Source organism: Babylonia areolata, chromosome 3 (assembly GCF_041734735.1).
Source record: "Babylonia areolata isolate BAREFJ2019XMU chromosome 3, ASM4173473v1, whole genome shotgun sequence".
NCBI classification, from domain to species: Eukaryota; Metazoa; Mollusca; class Gastropoda; order Neogastropoda; family Buccinidae; genus Babylonia; species Babylonia areolata.
The window spans coordinates 63799141-63816947 of NC_134878.1; the positions used below are offsets into that span (position 1 = coordinate 63799141).

The 17807-nt window shown below is 38.8% G+C and overlaps 1 protein-coding gene and 1 pseudogene across 4 annotated transcripts in view; one reads left to right on the plus strand and one right to left on the minus strand.

The window, feature by feature from the left end:
* LOC143280193 (small glutamine-rich tetratricopeptide repeat-containing protein alpha-like) overlaps positions 1–7274 on the minus strand; it is a 22727-nt gene extending 15453 nt beyond the window's left edge. For 2 of the 3 annotated variants that reach the window (XM_076584803.1, XM_076584801.1), the window contains exons 1-4: positions 5792–5966; positions 4773–4898; positions 2767–2882; positions 996–1080 (exon numbers count right to left, since the gene is read on the minus strand). In XM_076584803.1, coding sequence (XP_076440918.1) covers positions 996–1080; positions 2767–2882; positions 4773–4872 — 301 coding nt within the window. In that variant the 5' untranslated portion in view covers positions 4873–4898; positions 5792–5966. Of the gene's footprint in view, positions 1–995; positions 1081–2766; positions 2883–4772; positions 4899–5791; positions 5967–7148 lie in introns of those variants that run through there. The other variant, XM_076584802.1, reaches the window with a different exon arrangement.
* A 1634-nt stretch (positions 7275–8908) lies between these two features.
* The window catches only part of LOC143280195 (uncharacterized), a 50825-nt pseudogene continuing 41926 nt past the window's right edge, over positions 8909–17807 (plus strand). Inside the window, exons 1-5 of the transcript XR_013055007.1 lie at positions 8909–9170; positions 13355–13488; positions 14048–14148; positions 16530–16688; positions 17010–17182. The product of XR_013055007.1 is annotated as an uncharacterized LOC143280195 (transcript). The remainder of the gene's footprint in view (positions 9171–13354; positions 13489–14047; positions 14149–16529; positions 16689–17009; positions 17183–17807) is intronic.

Sequence of the window (17807 nt, forward strand, 5' to 3'; positions counted from 1 at the left end):
ATATTTGTCAGGTAAAGAAAATCATGTAATCAAATTCCACATTAAGTTGATCAATGCTGCAAAAATACATAATCAAAATCTCAAAAATACAAAATCAGTTTCCATCAAAAACCAGTGAAGCAATACACAGTAGAAACTACTTCAAGGAGTTCACATAACACTGATAATTGCTTCACAATAGCAACATTATTCATTATTTGAAAAGGGATTTTTTAATTTTGCATGCCCCACACCACCATATTTCTGACTGAACACAAACACCACAAATAAGAGTGAAATCACAACCGAGTCCACTGAATAAATGCAGGGATACTTTTCTTCTGTATTTGAAAACTCTAACTTCCATGTTCACTCATATCTATGAGTGGAGTTTTACGTGTGACTATTTTTACCCTGCCATGTAGCAACCATGCTCCATTTTCTGTGGTCAGCATGCAGGGTATATTCTTGCTTCCATTACCTACCGAATGCTGAAACGAATTATGGGATCTTTAATGAGCGTGTTTGATCTTCTACATGCAAAAACACATTAAGGGGGGTAAAAACATGAGCAAGTCTGTAGAAATTTTGAAAAAAATCTCAACCAGTGCTACAAGCTGGATTTAAACCCAGGACCTTCAGGATGTAAGTCCAATGCCTTAACCACTCAATCAGCTGTTGCGCCCATCAGTGTATGGATTGTATTGTATTGTATTGTATTGTATTGTATTTCTCTTTTTATCACAACCTATTTCTCTGTGTGAATTACTGCATGGTATTTCTAACAGAACGAGGGAGACACTGCATAACTGCAGTGGTTCTTCAGTTTTTGAATCGATTTATTTGCGATTAATTATTGTGTATACAATGATTTGTATACCTACATTAAGATTCATCAGAAGAGGGAAACACCTTCTACACCCAGTTGCTGGTAAATACTTGACAGTAATCTGCATCTACAATGCGTCTATTAGAATAGACTACACAGCAAAATTTGTGAATGAATAAATAAATACCGAAATTTTTCAGAGTTTCTGCTTCCTCTATGTCTTCTGGGCTTGGTTCCGGAAATGGTGAGCAGGACAGGTCTGACCCAGCTGCCTGCAAAAAACAGTCATCAGAATAACTACACTGTCATGTCTAGTTTAGTGATTTATTGTCGGTTTTCACTGGTGTAAAAAAAAAAGAAAACAAGAGAGGCAAGGCCTTCAAGACTCACTTGTGATACACTTAAAAAAAAAATCTAATCGTTAAAATGTTTTCTGTATTTGTTATTATATAGCTTCAGGTTAAAAAAAAAAGAAAGAAAAAAAGAAAAAAGAGAAAAAAAAGCCCTGAAGGCAGATTCGAACCCCGCGTGTTCAAGTGAGAAGAAACTGTCTTACTCAATACACTATCGTGGCTCCTTAACTGACGTTAAAAAATTTAACATTTAAACATGCTTTTTTAAGGGCAATAAATCGACTGCCGTATTCACAGTGAGAATGCTGTTTAAATCATATTATTCTGGTGTATCTTGGGCATTCAAAAAATTTTTAAGGGCAATTAAGAATTCTTTTTAAGTCTGCGGTAAAGGAGACGTGGCTATCGCCGCAATCACACTGCAACACTTAGCCATTTTCTCTGGATCTAGTTTAGTTACACCCGCCGGGAATGTACGACACAGTTGATTCAATTTCTCTTTTATAGATTTAAAGTTGATATAAAAATTGAGTATTTTGTTAAACTAATAACATGTAGAGCCAAGTAAAAGTACTTCTAAACATCATATGGAGTGAAAAGGACTTAATTTTGAGAAAAGTCAAGACTGGAAATTTTTACGTTTCATCAAGGGTATTAACTCTCATGGTTTATCATTTTTAACTGTGAATTCCAACTGATTTTGTTGATATTTTCATGCCAGTTTGGGGCATAATCCAGTAAGTGATGAGGCGTTCACAAATCTTTCTCTTTGCTGTGGAAATCATCCATGTCAACCCCTCACTTTCCCCACTGCTCTGAGTGAAACTCTTCCTTATTTCATTCTTCCATACAAATCTTTGATTGAAATTCTTCCTTACTTCCAAATATTTCCTTTATGATTCTTCCACTCTCTGACTCATATTTGTATCCAAAATATCCATGACAAATAATCTTTTTGTCCCCATTTTGGGGTGTGTGTGTGTGGGTTAAATAAACAATAACAACACTTGTATGTTAAAAAGCCATCAAGAACAGGTCCTGCTGAAAAAACAACAAAGTGACTTGATGAGCAGCACGGCAGGGTCTCCGCTGGCAAATGGCCTCAGGGTGATCTTGACACTCCTTTCTGTGGATTGCTGACACCTGCACTGTAAAAGAAACTGATCAGAATGTATGTCTTAAACGGGCGCAATAGCCGAGTGGTTAAAGCATTGGACTTTCAGTCTGAGGGTCCTGGGTTCCAATCTCGGTAACGTCGCCTGGTGGGTAAAGGGTGGAGATGTTTTCTGATCTCCCAGGTCAACATATGTGCAGACCTGCTAGTGCCTGAACCTCCTTTGTATGCATACCCAGGAAGAATATCAAATACCCACGTTAAAGAATCTGTAATCCATGTCAGCGTTTGGTGGGTCATGGAAACAAGAACATGCACATCCCCGAAAACAGAGTATGGCTGTCTACATGGCAGGGTAAAATCCCCTGCTTCCACCGTCTTAACCTTCCTCAAGCGGGAAACCAGGAAGATGTGAAAAAAGCTACAGGTGAGAGGTTCCAAGCCCCCACCATCCCCCACCCCCCTCTCTATCTCCTCTCTATCTTACTCACCTCTAAGCCACAGGCAGTAAAGAAGGGTGATAACTCTTCCTGAAGGTCAGACGAAGTAGTGTGATTCCCATCATGAGCACTCACGCCATAGACTGTCTCCAGTCTCTGAATGACCTCTGCACATGTCAAAATATTTCACTTTGTTTACTTCACTTGGTTTACAGCAAAGGAAATGTCACAGCACTTCACTATATTTAGAACAAAGAAAAAAAATGACATTATTTCACTTTGTTTACTTTCACTTCCATTTACAGCAAAGAAAATGTCACGACACTGCACTTTATTTCCCTAACTATATCCAGTTTATTTAGAACAAAAATGTCACAATACTTTATTCTAATTCATTACTTCACTTCCTTTCCAACAAAGAAAATATATCACTACTTCATTTTATTTGTTTCACTTCACTCTGAACAAAGTGTGCGTTACAATATTTCGCTTCGTTAAAAATAAACACAATATTCCACTTTATTTACCTTCGGTTCATTTTAAAGAAAGAAAATTTCACAGTATTTCACTTTATTTATTGTATTGTATTTCTCTTTTTATCACAACAGATTTTTCTGTGTGAAATTCGGGCTGCTCTCCCCAGGGAGAGCGCGTCACTACACTATAGCGCCACCCTTTTTTTTTCCTGCATGCAGTTTTTTTAGACTTTGTTTTTCCTATTGAAGTGGATTTTTCTACAGAATTTTGCCAGGAACAACCCTTTTGTTGCCGTGGGTTCTTTTACATGTGCTAAGTGCATGCTGAACACGGGACCTCAGTTTATCGTCTCATCCAAATGACTAGCATCCAGACCACCACTCAAGGTCTAGCGGAAGGGGAGAAAATATTGGCGGCTGAACTGTGATTCGAACCAGCGCGCTCAGATTCTGTAACTTCCTAGGCAGATGTGTTACCTCTAGGCCATCACTCCATTTTTTAAAATATTTTTTTATGTCACTCCATTCACAATGAAGAAACTGTCATAGCACTTCACTCCATTTTATTTTATAAGAAAGAAAATGTCCCAGTATTACACATCATTAACTTAAAAAAAAAAAAGAAAATGTCAAAATACTTCATTTTATTTGTGTAACTTCACTTAGTACAGGAAAAGCGTCATGATATTTTATTTGCTTTTCTTCATTTAGAACAAGGACAATTAAAGGGGAAGAAGAATTGAACTGGAAGAACCAGGATATAAAGAAAGAAGGAAGTGACACCATGTAACGGTACTAAAATTGACTAAATGACGCCTGACACTGTATTTTGACCTTTTTTTTTTTTTTGTGTGTGTCTACTGTGCCTCATTTAAAGAGTCAAAGACAATAGAGAAGGGAATCAGAGCGAGAAACACAGACTGTGAGAGAAACGAAAATAAAAAGAAAATGTAAACAAAAATAAAATGAAAATTTATTCAGTATCAGCCACAGCCACATTTAATGGGGATAAATAATATAAATCCAATGTTTATAAAGGTTGTATGTGTGTGTGTGTGTGTGTGTGTGTGTGTGTTAGAGAGAGAGAGAGAGAGAGAGAGAAACGGACAGACAAATGGACAGACAACAGCCAAACAGAAATGTAGAGTATGAAGCAAATTTCCATGTACAACCATGTGTCCCCCTCCCCCGGGCCCCCCTCTCCTCATACCCCCCCAAAGAGCAAATAAAACAACAAACAGACAAATACCATCAACTACCCATCAAGGCCCTCTTCCACCCCCCTCCCCCCTCCCCCCCCCCCCCTCCCACCACCACCCTCCCCCACCCCTGCCCAAAACTGCAACAACAACAACAAAAACCTAAGAAGTGGAAAACAAATCTCCATAACAAACAACAGCAGTTCACCCCACCTTTACACGTTCCATTCTTTCCTCATTCTTACTGTTCTTGTTGCTTTGCCGTGACTGTGATAAATTGTTATAAAATGTGCACACTATCATCACCCAGTCAGATTTTTTGTTTGTTTGTTTGTTGTTTTTTTTGCCAACTATATTACGGTTTGTTTGTCTTTAAACTGACCATTCAGACTGTCAACTTGCTCCTCATCCAGTTCTCCTGTGGCCTGCTGGTCCCCAAGGAATGTCACAATTGCAGCTATTTTCTTTTTCGTGTTCTCCATCACCTGCTCTGTATCTGCTGCTGAAACTATAAGAGAACATTAACTGTCAAAGAAATGATCAAAACATACAGTACATTCTCTGCGCTCTCCATTAGTTGTTCTACATCTGCTGCTGAAACTATAAGAGAACACTACTAACTGTAAAAGAAATGATCAAAACATACAATATATTCTTTGCGCTCTCCATTAGTTGTTCTACATCTCCTGCTGAAATTATAAGAGAACACTACTAACTGTAAAAGAAATAACCAAAACACATTAAAATACATTCTTTATGTTCTCCATCAGTTGTTCTACATCTGCTGCTGAAACATTAACTGTAAAAGAAATAATTAAAACATATAAAACATTCTTTTTTGTGTGTTTTCCATCAGTTCCTTTTTTTTGTTCTGCTGATATCAAAGAGAATGTTCAGTGTGGAAGAAATAATCAAGACAATCATATACTCGCTTTCATGTTCAGTGTTCTTATTGCTGTAACAGAAGCATTTGCTGTTGTGTAATTATTTTGAATGCTCTTTTGTTGTTGTTGTTTTAGATGTATCAGTTAGACAGATTCTGTCAACAAACTTACTCATCTTTTTTTCAGAGCATGCGCACACACACATACACAGAGAAACACAGACACACACACACACACATATATGCACATTCACAAACTCTGTACTTAAAATCCTGTTGGCTCTCAAGAAAGAAAAGCGTTTGTATTTGATCAGGTGCTATAACTTTTTCATAACAAACTAGGAGAGGGCTCACGCAGAGATAGTGCCTGAATCATCTGTTATTTTGACTTCTCCAAGTGAACAAAAAAAAAAAAAAACCAAAACATTTTCACATACATAACTGTTCTTTTCTTATTTTGCTGTCTGAAATATATGCCACTGTAGCAGCCATTGCTACTGAGTAATAACAGTACTTACTTCCAGGACTTGTGTCTTCTGCTCTCTTCTGTCACCTCTCTGTTATATGACTTGCGCTGTGGATACTGGGTGTGAGCTGTCAGGCTGATTGCGACACGTACTCAATGTCACTATCAAACAGCGGGTCTGTATTTGTATGCTATCGTCCTCACAGGGTTTTCCTCACTCACTTGGCTCTCCCTGCAGTTCTACTTCCTGGTTTCATTTTCTCTCTTCCTTTGATTATTTGCATCCTGCCACCCCCCCACCCCCACCCCCCTCCTCCACCGCCACCCCCTTTTTTTTTTTTTTTTTTTTTTTGAGAAGGAGGGGATTGGAAATTTCATGCACGATGACAAGCTGGGTATTTCCCCATATTGTGTAACTTTACGTCATTGGGAAGTTAATTCACACACTGTAATACTTGAAGTTTGTTTTAAAAAAAAACAAAAACCCAACCAATCCCCTAAAGCTGAGAGTTTTCATTATTCACTAACAACTTAATTAAATTTTAAATGCTTACAATATCAGTCAACAGATTATCACATACATGAAGGCCTGATTTACAATCATCATCTACAAATTGCTCTCTCCCACACACTTTTAGAGAGAGAGAGAGAGAGAGAGAGAGAGAGAGAGAGAGAGAGAGAGGGAGGGTGACAGGGTTGAGGGGGGGGGGACCCCACATTGCAAAGTCTGAAACTCTTGTATCTATATATAATTACTATCATGATCATCATTGTCATCATCATTATTACGATTATCATTATGATCATTATCATACCTTTCCTGTTGAAAATTAGACAGACTCTGCTGAAACGTATGTACCTTACAACGAGTACTTTCTTTCTTCTTCTTTTTTTTATATTTTATTTTAAAATTTTTTATAAGTGGTTGGAAAACATTATCAGATAAATGCTGTACTACATGTATTAATGATAGATCTACAAATTAAGATTCAAGAATGGTTTATTGTCCATGTATAGGCACAGAAATTTACTGATCCACATGTTCAAACAGAATAGAATGTACATCAAATAAAGCTGAGTGAGTTACAAGTAAAATCAGAAAGCATGTACATTAAAATATAATCTTTCACACACGCACACACACATTACTCTCCTCCTCCCATCTCTGATCTTCAAAACTCATCCATTCCCACGTCCATTCCACCTCCCACTCTTTGAACCCCCCTTTCCCACCCCCTCTCCACCCTCTTTGCACAGGCTTCCATCCCAATCATTAAGATTCTGAAAACAATGCTCACATTATAATCACATGAACACTCGCAACCCCTGCTCCACCCACAGGCACACAATTACTCCACACACACACACACATGCAAATAATGATCCATTGTTACAGAGTTTCCTCACACCTGCAAGTCTTTGGCAGATTACATTTGTTGACTCTGGAGATGGATATTGCTGACTGGAATGTTGGGATTTGGACAGGGGGCATTTTGCATAAAGACCCAGGCCCAGGTGGTTACATCAAGTTCACTCTGGAACAACACAAATGTTGTTTTCATCATTTGGACTTTGTGAGGCTGTTATGAGTTTTTATTATTATTATTATTATTATTTTTTTTTTTTACTGATTATAGATCTATTAGCAATGTTGTACCTGATTTATTTCCCAGTGTACCTATGATATTTTGCAATGGACCAAAAACTTATCATAACTATGCCTTCTAGAACTGACTTTGTCACAGAATGTATTTCCCTTGTGAAACTGAGGAAAAGTAGTTTATACAAGCGAGATCCAAATATTTGTTGGACTTGGACAAATGGCATTCAAAACAAATAAAAGAGAGGGCAACTGGAATTCTGTTTGCTGATCAAATTTTGTGAAATCACTTGCAGAACCAAATGAATTTATTATCAACTTCAGAAAAACAAAACAAAGAAAAACATTTTGGGTGTTGGACGGTGGGGATGTAAAGGAGAAGGTGGTGAATGTGAGTTTTATTATTGACACAGGTGTGTGTGTGTGTGTGTGTGTGTGTTTAATTACGGCATTTTCTTGGCTTCTACAAAAGGCATAGGAACCATAGTTGGCAGGATGGTAGGTATGAATTAAATCTTTAAAGTCATCCCCTTTATAATGATATGGTAAGCAGGGTGAGAGGTCAAAGGTCAGGGTAATTATTTGGCAAAACGGAAAAAGGAAAAGGCTTGATAGAGACTGTATCTTACAACCAATTTTGATCAAACTTGGTCTTGTGACTGGTTATGGGTAGAGCGTGACCCCTAAAGAAATTCAAAATAAGAGGTTAAAGGACAACGTCACAACCTGGTATATAATATTGATAAAAGATATTTCTGCAGGTGAGAGACAGGTCTTCTTCTTAATCTTCAGCAAACTTGGTACAATGATTGGTCATGATCGAGGAAGCCAACAGTTTTTGATTTCCAATTGAAAGGGTTTACACTAGAGTGCTCAACCAGCTCTAAGTACCTTGGTGTTGACATCACTAACGGCCATGTGCCATCCCTATATTTTCAATCAACATATGGTGTACCACATATTGATTTGTTTCGACAAAAACATCAATGATTTGTAAGTTTAGAAGTTGAAGGTCAAGGTCACATCAGTGTGTCTTTTTGGCAGATGATCTGTTTTGTACCTTTTTTTTTTCTTTCTCCATGACTCTTTTTGTTGTAAATGTGTATCACAAATGAGTTTTGAAGGCATTGTTTCTCTCTTTTTTGTAATGCAGTTGGATCTTTATATTATCATTGTGGTAGGAAAAATGAAGTTAATGATAAAAACACCGATATATGTACACCTGGCTGTTAAAAGGCCACAACATGAGTGTATGTTTATTATATGTATACAAGAATGTACATGTATGTATTTTTAAACTTTTCACAAGAATTTAACCAGGCCATATGTCATATACACCAATCACTGCAAAATCAAATTCACTTTCTGAGTATGCAGTAATGTTTAAGAGTTAACAGTCGCGCAGGTTGTTAAATCACATTAGACGCAGAACTGGTGTAACCTAATTCAGAAACAAAGACCATTCACGATTCCAAGATTCCAGACCATACCCCCACTTCCCATCCACCCCTGGGATAACTTGTCATCGGAGTCTCGAATACCTCTCACGTGTCAGAAACGAGAATGCGTTACTTCCGGTGTACTGTCAAATCGTCGCGCACACGTTTTTCAGCTCACGACTTGTGAGTGTTCTCATCGCGTATGTAGTGGTTTGGGGAGCCACTTATTCAGTGACTGTGCTTCTTTTCCCACACAAAATAACAATGTCATCAAAACTAGATACCCGTGTGATTCAAGTCACGAATGTGGCTCCTACGACAACAAAGGAGCAACTGAAGACTTTATTCCAGTTTATCGGGCGCATCAGGGAAATCAAAGTGTTTCCTCCAGAGTAAGTGGATTTGTGGACCCCTAATGTATGATTCTATTTGTCAGATTCGGTAGTAGAAGTAATTTATAAGTAAAAGCATAACATTTAGCCTCTAGTTTACTTGATTTTTGGATAATGCCTCACACTAAGATGTGTTGGTCAGGGTTACGATTTGAATGTAGTTACTTCCCTTGCAATAACTGTGACCGTTTGGGCAGTGCGTTGAAGTTTGGTTGAAATAAAAGTGGAGAGAGGGAGTCTTAACATGAAAGGTAGAGCACGATGCTTTGCAAATCAAACTAATATCGGCATCATTTCCAAACTAACATTGCGCAAATTTCGTCAAAAAGGAACAGAGTCACTGTGGGCTTTTCCAAATACAATAGACTGAGCAACACCTAGACGCCATGTTCTTGTTCCATGGAAGCTGCTATATGAAGCTCAGAAATGAGTGTGTGGGGGAGGGGAGGGGGTGCAGGGTAGTGTGTGTGTGTGTGTTTTATCTTCAGTTTAACGTCTATTCACTATAAGTGTTTTTAGATGGAAAGGAGTAAAGTAGTGGATAAAGGAAAGGGAGTACATGTGAATATTATTGTAAAAAAGCGGTGGGATGGAGAATATGTATATATGCATATTAACAAGTGTGTGTGTTTGTGCGTGTGTGTGTGTCTGTTGGTGCTCATGTACGTTGTTGTGTATTTGATTGTGCTTTCATATCTGTGAAACTGCATGTTTGTTGCATATCTGCTATGCATGTGTGTGTGTGCATGTTTTACATTTATTTGCTTATTTATCATCGTTTGTGTGTGTGTGTGTGTGCGCGCGCGCGCGCGTGCTTAGAGTTGACTTCATCAAGATTTTGCGCTCTATAAATATTATTATTATTATTATTATTAATATTTTTTTATGTATTTATCTATTATTTTTAATTTTTAAAATTTTAAATTTAAAAAAAAATTAATTTAATTTATTTATTTATTATTATTTTAAAAATTATTTATATATATTTTTTTCTCGAGGCCTGACTAAGTGTGTTGGGTTATGCTGCTGGTCAGGCATCTGCTTGGCAGATGTGGTGTAGCGTAATGGATTTGACCGAACGCAGTGACTCCTTGAGCTACTGATACTTGGTTGAATCAGATACTTGGTTGAATCAGGCTTTGATTGCAAAACTTTATGTGCAGTGGACATTGTTTCATTAGTAAAAAGGCACTATAACAGGAAGCATTCCAAACCTCTTGACCCCTGACTAGACGTGAGTGACAAAACTGTGTGAAGTCTTTGACACCTGTGACCGGTCACCACCTGCACCAAGACACCAAAATGATATTTAAGAATATGTTATTTAAAATAATGACTCAGACTGACAGAGCATTTTTGAAAAAGACCAAACCATTGAAAGTAGGGACGCAATTATTAAAGTGGGAGGAGGTGGTGTTTGGGATTATTATTATGGGTGGTGGTGGTGGTGGTGGTGGCAGTAGTAGGGGGTGGGGGTGGTGGAAATAATAGTACCATTGTAACCACTGGTAGTAAAAGTAGTAGATCAACATTTTTATTAAAACATGAAAATCATACACAGATTTCTGTTGAATAAAAGAATTACATCATTTGACTCAGTTTATGACTTTAGCTTGCTTATTGCCACACACAAAAAGTTTCATCAAACTAATAGTTGCATGCTGGAATGTGAATGTTTCGACTTTTGGCAGTCAACATTGATCAATGTGTCACTGTTTTTTTTTTTATCAAGACAAATTTCATGACCATAAGAGTGTGAATGTCTACATCTGAGCCAAGGAGTAGTAACTGTTGTGTCCACATTGATAGCAGTTTCTCTGTTTTCAGGTGTTGTCAATTGTTGCAGTGTTATCTATCAATCATAACACTTTCTTTAGGACTTACCAGCTTGGCTATTTCCAAGGTACAGGTTTTAAGTCAGTCATCGGTCATTGACGCATACAATTTTAGATTGCCAGTCGGTCACTTGACTAATTAATTTTTCATAAAATCGGTCATGCTGAAAGAGCTTTTGTAGATTAGTGTTAAGAAAAAACACAGGTAACAATGCGCAAGTGACAGTGCCTTTATCAATCAACAATGCAATTTGTAAACGTACCGTTTCTTTTTTTTTTTTCATTTTCAGTTTGATATATATATATATATATATATTATTTTTTTTACAAAGGCATTGTCACTTGTGAATGTTACTGCGGTATATAATCATACAGTGCCAATTTTGCTTTTTACTTTCCTGCCAGTCTCCTTGATTTAAATTGAGAATGGCTGTGATACATGTTGAACATTTTGCCAAAAGAAATCATCTTCATCATCAACTTGATGAAGCATGCTGCTGAAACTCAAAGGAACTGCCTAATGTCAAGAGAGATCAAGTTAGTGTTCAGAGCAGTTGCAGTCTCCTCCACAAGTTCCAGTCTGCACACATCTTGACAGTCTGAATCTGAGAGATTTCTTCGTGGATAACTTTCTTGTACGTATTTCGTTGATATTATGCTAGAGTGTGGCCCTTTCGAGAAAAATCGAGATCCAATCAAGATACATACAACTACAAGTGTAGTGTTACATGTTTGACCATTTTTATGTTGTCATTTGTCACATACCCAGATTCAAACTCTCAACTGTTGGCCACCGTTCTTTCTCTGTCTCTGGACCTTGCAATTGGAATGAACTTCCTCTTTCGCTTCGTCAAGTCTCCACACTCAGCTCTTTCAAGTCTGGCCTTAAAACCCACCTCTTCCCAAAATAGCCTCCCTTCCCTGCCTCTTCCTTGTCTTTTTTTTTTTTTTTTTTTTTTAGAGTTATGCTTGCGTGAGAATGACTGGTGCGAAAGCGCTTTGATTTGTTTATGCACAAGATTTAGCGCTATATAAGTACCATTATTATTTATTATTATTATTATTATTATTTGAGCAGCCATACTTTGTTTTCAGGGTGTGTTTGTGTTTCCGTAACCCAACATACATATACTAACAATAAAAAAAAAAATCAAAAAAAAATCTTTATTTAAACAAATTAAAGGTCATTTGATGATTTTTCCTATTTTTTGGTGTCACACACACACACACACACACACACACACACACACACACACACACCATTTGATACACAGTGTGAAGGACGAAGTACAAATTCAATAACAAATTTAGGGGGTTTAGTTGACTTTTGGGGGTACCAGGGACAGGAACAAGGGGTTGTTTTTCCTGACCCATTAATTTTCAAAATGACCTACTGATTTTGTGGTGAACTGGTCAAATGACCCGTGTTATCCAGGACCAAGCCTAAACTGTGGCTGAACTGCTAAACTCTGTATTTTACAACAAAGACTCCAAACATTTGTTCATCAGTCCATACAGAAATTGACGTGCAGGCAAGATGGCAGACGAAATGTTGGAGACTGTTTGAGTGTTTCAGTTTGATGTCTAGCTGACACATAGCGCATGTTGTTGATGCTGTTGCTTCTGCTGTTGTTTTTTTGTTTGTTTATTTTTGTTCTGTTTTTGAACAATGAGGAGCAGAGTGAAACTGATCATTTGACAGACGCTGGAACACTATTCTTAAGAACAAAAGTGGAGAAAAATGTAAACTGAGCACACAGTGAAAGTAATTGAACAGATGACAATGTGTACATGTGTTGACTGGCAATATCGACAATTTTCTCCAAGCTGGAATAAGTAGTGTTCACAACAATGCATGGACGTTCACTCTGTCAGTCATACAGAGAAGAGGAGGGGAAATATTGTGGATATTGCTGTTGTGATTTGTAGATTTTTGCATTTTAAAAATAGGAGGCGGATGCTTATGTCAGTGAAAATGATCGTGGTGTTGAGGACGCTAATGGTGATGAGCATGACTGATGTGTGGTAATATTGATGTCGGTGATGATGATGATAGTAATGAGAATAAACGATGATGATGATGAAGATAATGGTGATGAGGTTGACTGATATTGATGATGTTGCCAGTGATGAGGATGATGATTGGTGTGTGTGTGAATAAACGATGATGATGATGAAGATAATGGTGATGAGGTTGACTGATATTGATGATGTTGTCAGTGATAAGGATGATGATTGGTGTGTGTGTGTGAATAAATGATGATGATGATGAAGATAATGGTGATGAGGTTGACTGATATTGATGATGTTGTCAGTGATGAGGATGATGATTGGTGTGTGTGTGTTCAGTGGCATGGACCAGCAGGTGGCAGCTAAGGTGTGCTACATTGAATTTGATGACACCACCTCTGCTGGTGTCTCCCTCCACCTCACCAACACTGTCTTCATCGACAGAGCCCTCATGGTTGTGCCCGTCATGGATGGTCAGTGGGCTTTTTCTTTTGTTGTTTAGTTACTGTAATAATGCTAATAATGGCATGCTGACAATAATGATACTTATTGTTGTAATTATTATTATTAATCATGGATTTGTTTAAAATTAAATACAGTGCCTGTCTTCGGTCAGAAATCAAACCCCAATCGTTTTACAAACAGGGAGTCGTTTGAACAGCAAGCTGCCTGACTGGGTAGGGCTGACTGATTAGATAAAAAAAAAAATTTTTTTTTTTGCTTCCAGATTTTATCAGTAACCTTGCATTGTTGTTACTTCTGGGACTTAAAATTCAGTACGTATACTTACGGTATTGATTTTTAATCAGTTAATTCTCCTGTTTGACCCAAATCAAGATTAGCTATTAGATATTGGGAAGGTTCATATCAAATGTATTATTATAAACTGATGAAGATGATGTCTGTAGTCCTGTTGCTTTCGCTGTAGACTATTCAGTGATGTCATACATCTTTCTGCAATAGCCATGCAGTAGTGAAGTAATAGTATTTATTAGCCAGGTGTGTGATGTCGTGAGTGGTTGTTCACTGCAGGGAAGATCCCGGACGAGCGGGTGGCCCTGCAGCTGACCCCGCAGACTGTGGCGCGCATGACCCAGGGTCAGCCTGCGTGGCCTGCCAACGTGGTCAGTCAGGTCAGTGCGCTGCCAGTTTTGGTTCTCCTCTCTGACCGATACAGAGAGTAAGGTGACAGAGTGGTTAAGATGCCGGTCTGCCAATACAGTGTCCAGGTGGGTCTGGGTTTGAATCCGGCTGTCCCCCGTCCTCCAGAGTTTGACTGGAAAGTCCGACGGGCGCAATAGCCGAGTGGTTAAAGCGTTGGACTGTCAATCTGAGGGTCCCGGGTTCGAATCACGGTGACGGCGCCTGGTGGGTAAAGGGTGGAGATTTTTACGATCTCCCAGGTCAACATATGTGCAGACCTGCTAGTGCCTGAACCCCCTTCGTGTGTATATGCAAGCAGATGATCAAATACGCACGTTAAAGATCCTGTAATCCATGTCAGCGTTCAGTGGGTTATGGAAACAAGAACATATCCAGCATGCACACCCCCGAAAACGGAGTATGGCTGCCTACATGGCGGGGTAAAAACGGTCATACACGTAAAAAGCCCACTCGTGTGCATACGAGTGAACGCAGAAGGAGAAGAAGACTGGAAAGTCCGATTGAGTGTCTGGTCGTTTGGATGAGATAATGAACAAGGTCCTGTGTGCAGCATGAACTTGGTGCACAGAAAAAGAACCCATGCAACACGAAGTGTTGTCTGGCCAGATTGTGTCAAAATGAAATCCACTCTGATGGGTACACATATAGTATATGCATGCACTCCAGGCCTGTGTAAGTGGGTTGGGTTATGCTGCTGTCAGGCATCTGCCTGGTAGATGTTGTGTAGCGTATGGATTTGTCCAAACAAGCAAATCCTCTCTGAGAAACTGAAAATGACTGATACAGTACCTATGCAGTCTACATATGGGTGATTCTTATTTGACACATTCTTTTCTCTTGAAATTGAAGAAGCTCAGTGGTGGGCTCTGTGCACCCAGCCTCTCAGCTTCAAACATGTATTGATTGACTGCAGGGATCTGCATGGTATTATTCACAAACCTGAGTTTCCGAGCTAGCTCTATGAAGATCTTGATCCAGGTTATTCCCCCAGATTCATTGCAGGGTTCTGCATGGTATTATGCACAAACCTTAGTTTCCGAGCTAGCTCTATGAAGATCTTGATCCAGGTTATTCCCCCAGATTCATTTCCTGAAAAAAAAAGAAACTTTTATTTTTATTTATATTATAGGTGGACTTAATGAGACATGGACATATTGGTCTTTCTAAAATGATTTCAATTGTTGATTTAACATTATTTTGGTTTGTTTTTGACTGGTTTTAAGAACAGACAGGGTTGGGCCATGAGATGGTCCCTTTGAGGTTTGCTGGGTTGTATGCAACATGTTTTAATTTGATTTAATTGATACAATAATCCTGTGCTGTGTTCCCTGTTCATGTTGGTTCTTGGTAACTGAATTATCGTTTTTGATTCTTTGGATGGTGGCCAGCTCTGAAGTAAATACTGCCCAGATAATGAACTTTTTGTCAGCAAACTTAGTCTGAAATAAGATACTGCCTATTTTGTTGAAATTTGGTCAGCATCAGCTAAATGATCAGTATGTGTTGCAGCGCAAAGGGTTAAATAGTTTTAAATTTTTTATGGTGCTTGGCATTATGAATGGTGTGCTTAATTTCAGAGATAACTGGATTTTATGTTCAAGCAGTGCCTTGACTCCCCTTTCATTACAAGATACTGGAGTCATTCTGTTGTGATGTGGATATGTGAATTTGATGCTGTGTGGTAAGTGACTAGTTTAGGATAGTTGTGTGACGGGCGCAATAGCCAAGTGGTTAAAGCGTTGGACTGTCAATCTGAGGGTCCTGGGTTCGAATCACGGTGACGGCGCCTGGTGGGTAAAGGGTGGAGATTTTTACGATCTCCCAGGTCAACATATGTGCAGACCTGCTAGTGCCTGAACCCCCTTTGTGTGTATATGCAAGCAGAAGATCAAATACGCACATTAAAGATCCTGTAATCCATGTCAGCGTTCGGTGGGTTATGGAAACAAGAACATATCCAGCATGCACACCCCCGAAAACGGAGTATGGCTGCCTACATGGCGGGGTAAAAACGGTCATACACGTAAAAGCCCACTCGTGTGCATATGAGTGAACGCAGAAGAAGAAGAAGATAGTTGTGTGACTGTGAGCCTAAATAGCTAATTCAGACTTCAGAGAATAGGTGTCTTTTCAAGTGAGTGTTCATCTATCCTTTTATAGAACTGGAAAAGAATGATGATATTTTTTTCTATTTTATGTTTTCAAGCTCTATCTTCTTTTCCTTTTTTTCTTTTTTTGAGTTATTTCTGTCGAGAACGTTTCTTTTCCAAGCAGTTTTCATACACTGCTCCAAAATGTATGCTAACGAATGCTCTAAAACATAGTTCATTTATTTTTCTGTGGTGGTTAGTTGTCAGGCAGCGGTACAGGTCAGGTGATTACCACCTATGACCCTCGCCTGAATGCTCTGGGCCTGCCCCAGTATCCTCCCCTGCCGGCCTCGCTGGATGCTGCCAAGGTGGAGGAGATTCGTCGCACCGTGTACATTGGCAACCTTGACCCCAAGACAGTGAGTTTGTCTTTGATGTTGTGATAATAGGAATCAGTGTGTTCACATAACGCTAAATCTTGCATGGAAATAAAGAGCTTTGACACCCAACTTTCACATGGATACATAATGCACACTTCCGAAGTTCCAGAAATGTTGAATTACTGTATACTGTTTGGTAGATTTTGTGGAACAGTTTTAGTGTACACCTTTTTGTACACCTCATTATGTGTGTGTGTGTGTGTGTGTGTGTGTGTGTGTGTGTGTGTGCTTGCATGCATACAAATTTTGACTTTTCATCAGTGTCTTTATTGTTTTTTTGTTTTTGTTTTTTCCTTTCAGACTCCGGAGATGCTGATCAGCTTCTTCTCGCAGGCCGGAGAAGTGAAGTACGTGCGCATGGCAGGGGACGAAAGTTCTGGATCCCGGGCGGCTTACCTGGAACTGACTGACCAGCGGTCAGTGCCCACCTGTCTGGGCTACAATGGTGTCAATTTCAACAGCCGCACCATCACGTGAGTGACTGTTGCCTTGGGGTGTTAGGGGTGGATGTTGGCAGTGCGGGCAGTGTGGAGAAGATTGTGTGATGTTGTATGTGTGTGTGTGCACACACATTGTGTACGCTTCAATTCTTGCTTGTGAACAGTGTCTGTATGAGTATGTTTGAGAGTACTTATTTGTATGTTTGTACTTTCAAAAGTTTACCTGTCCCCTGCTTAGATGCTGTGTCAGAATCATATTTCATACATTGCAAAGTTCGAAAAGTGTTTTCAGTAGAAAATTCAGCCAATTTCCTTTTACAAAAAAAAATTAAGAAAAAAATGTAACCTGTAGATTTTTTGTTGTTGATTGATAACCCTTTTCACTGAAAAATCCCTGGCATAGGCCCTGCTGTAGAAGTTATATTTCTCAGGCAGTGAACAGATTTGATGTGTGTGTGTTTGAGCTTCATTGTTCATACTTCCACGCCAACTTTATTCTGTATCTGATTCAAAACACAATTTCTCTTGTACAGAACCAAACTTAAAGACCAAAGATCCTCTTCCTTTCAGGCTCCTGCTGTCTGGAACGGTCTGTCTTGGTCGCTGTCATCTTTTGAGTCTTCCTTGATAAGTCTTACGTTCAAACAGTAATTGGTAT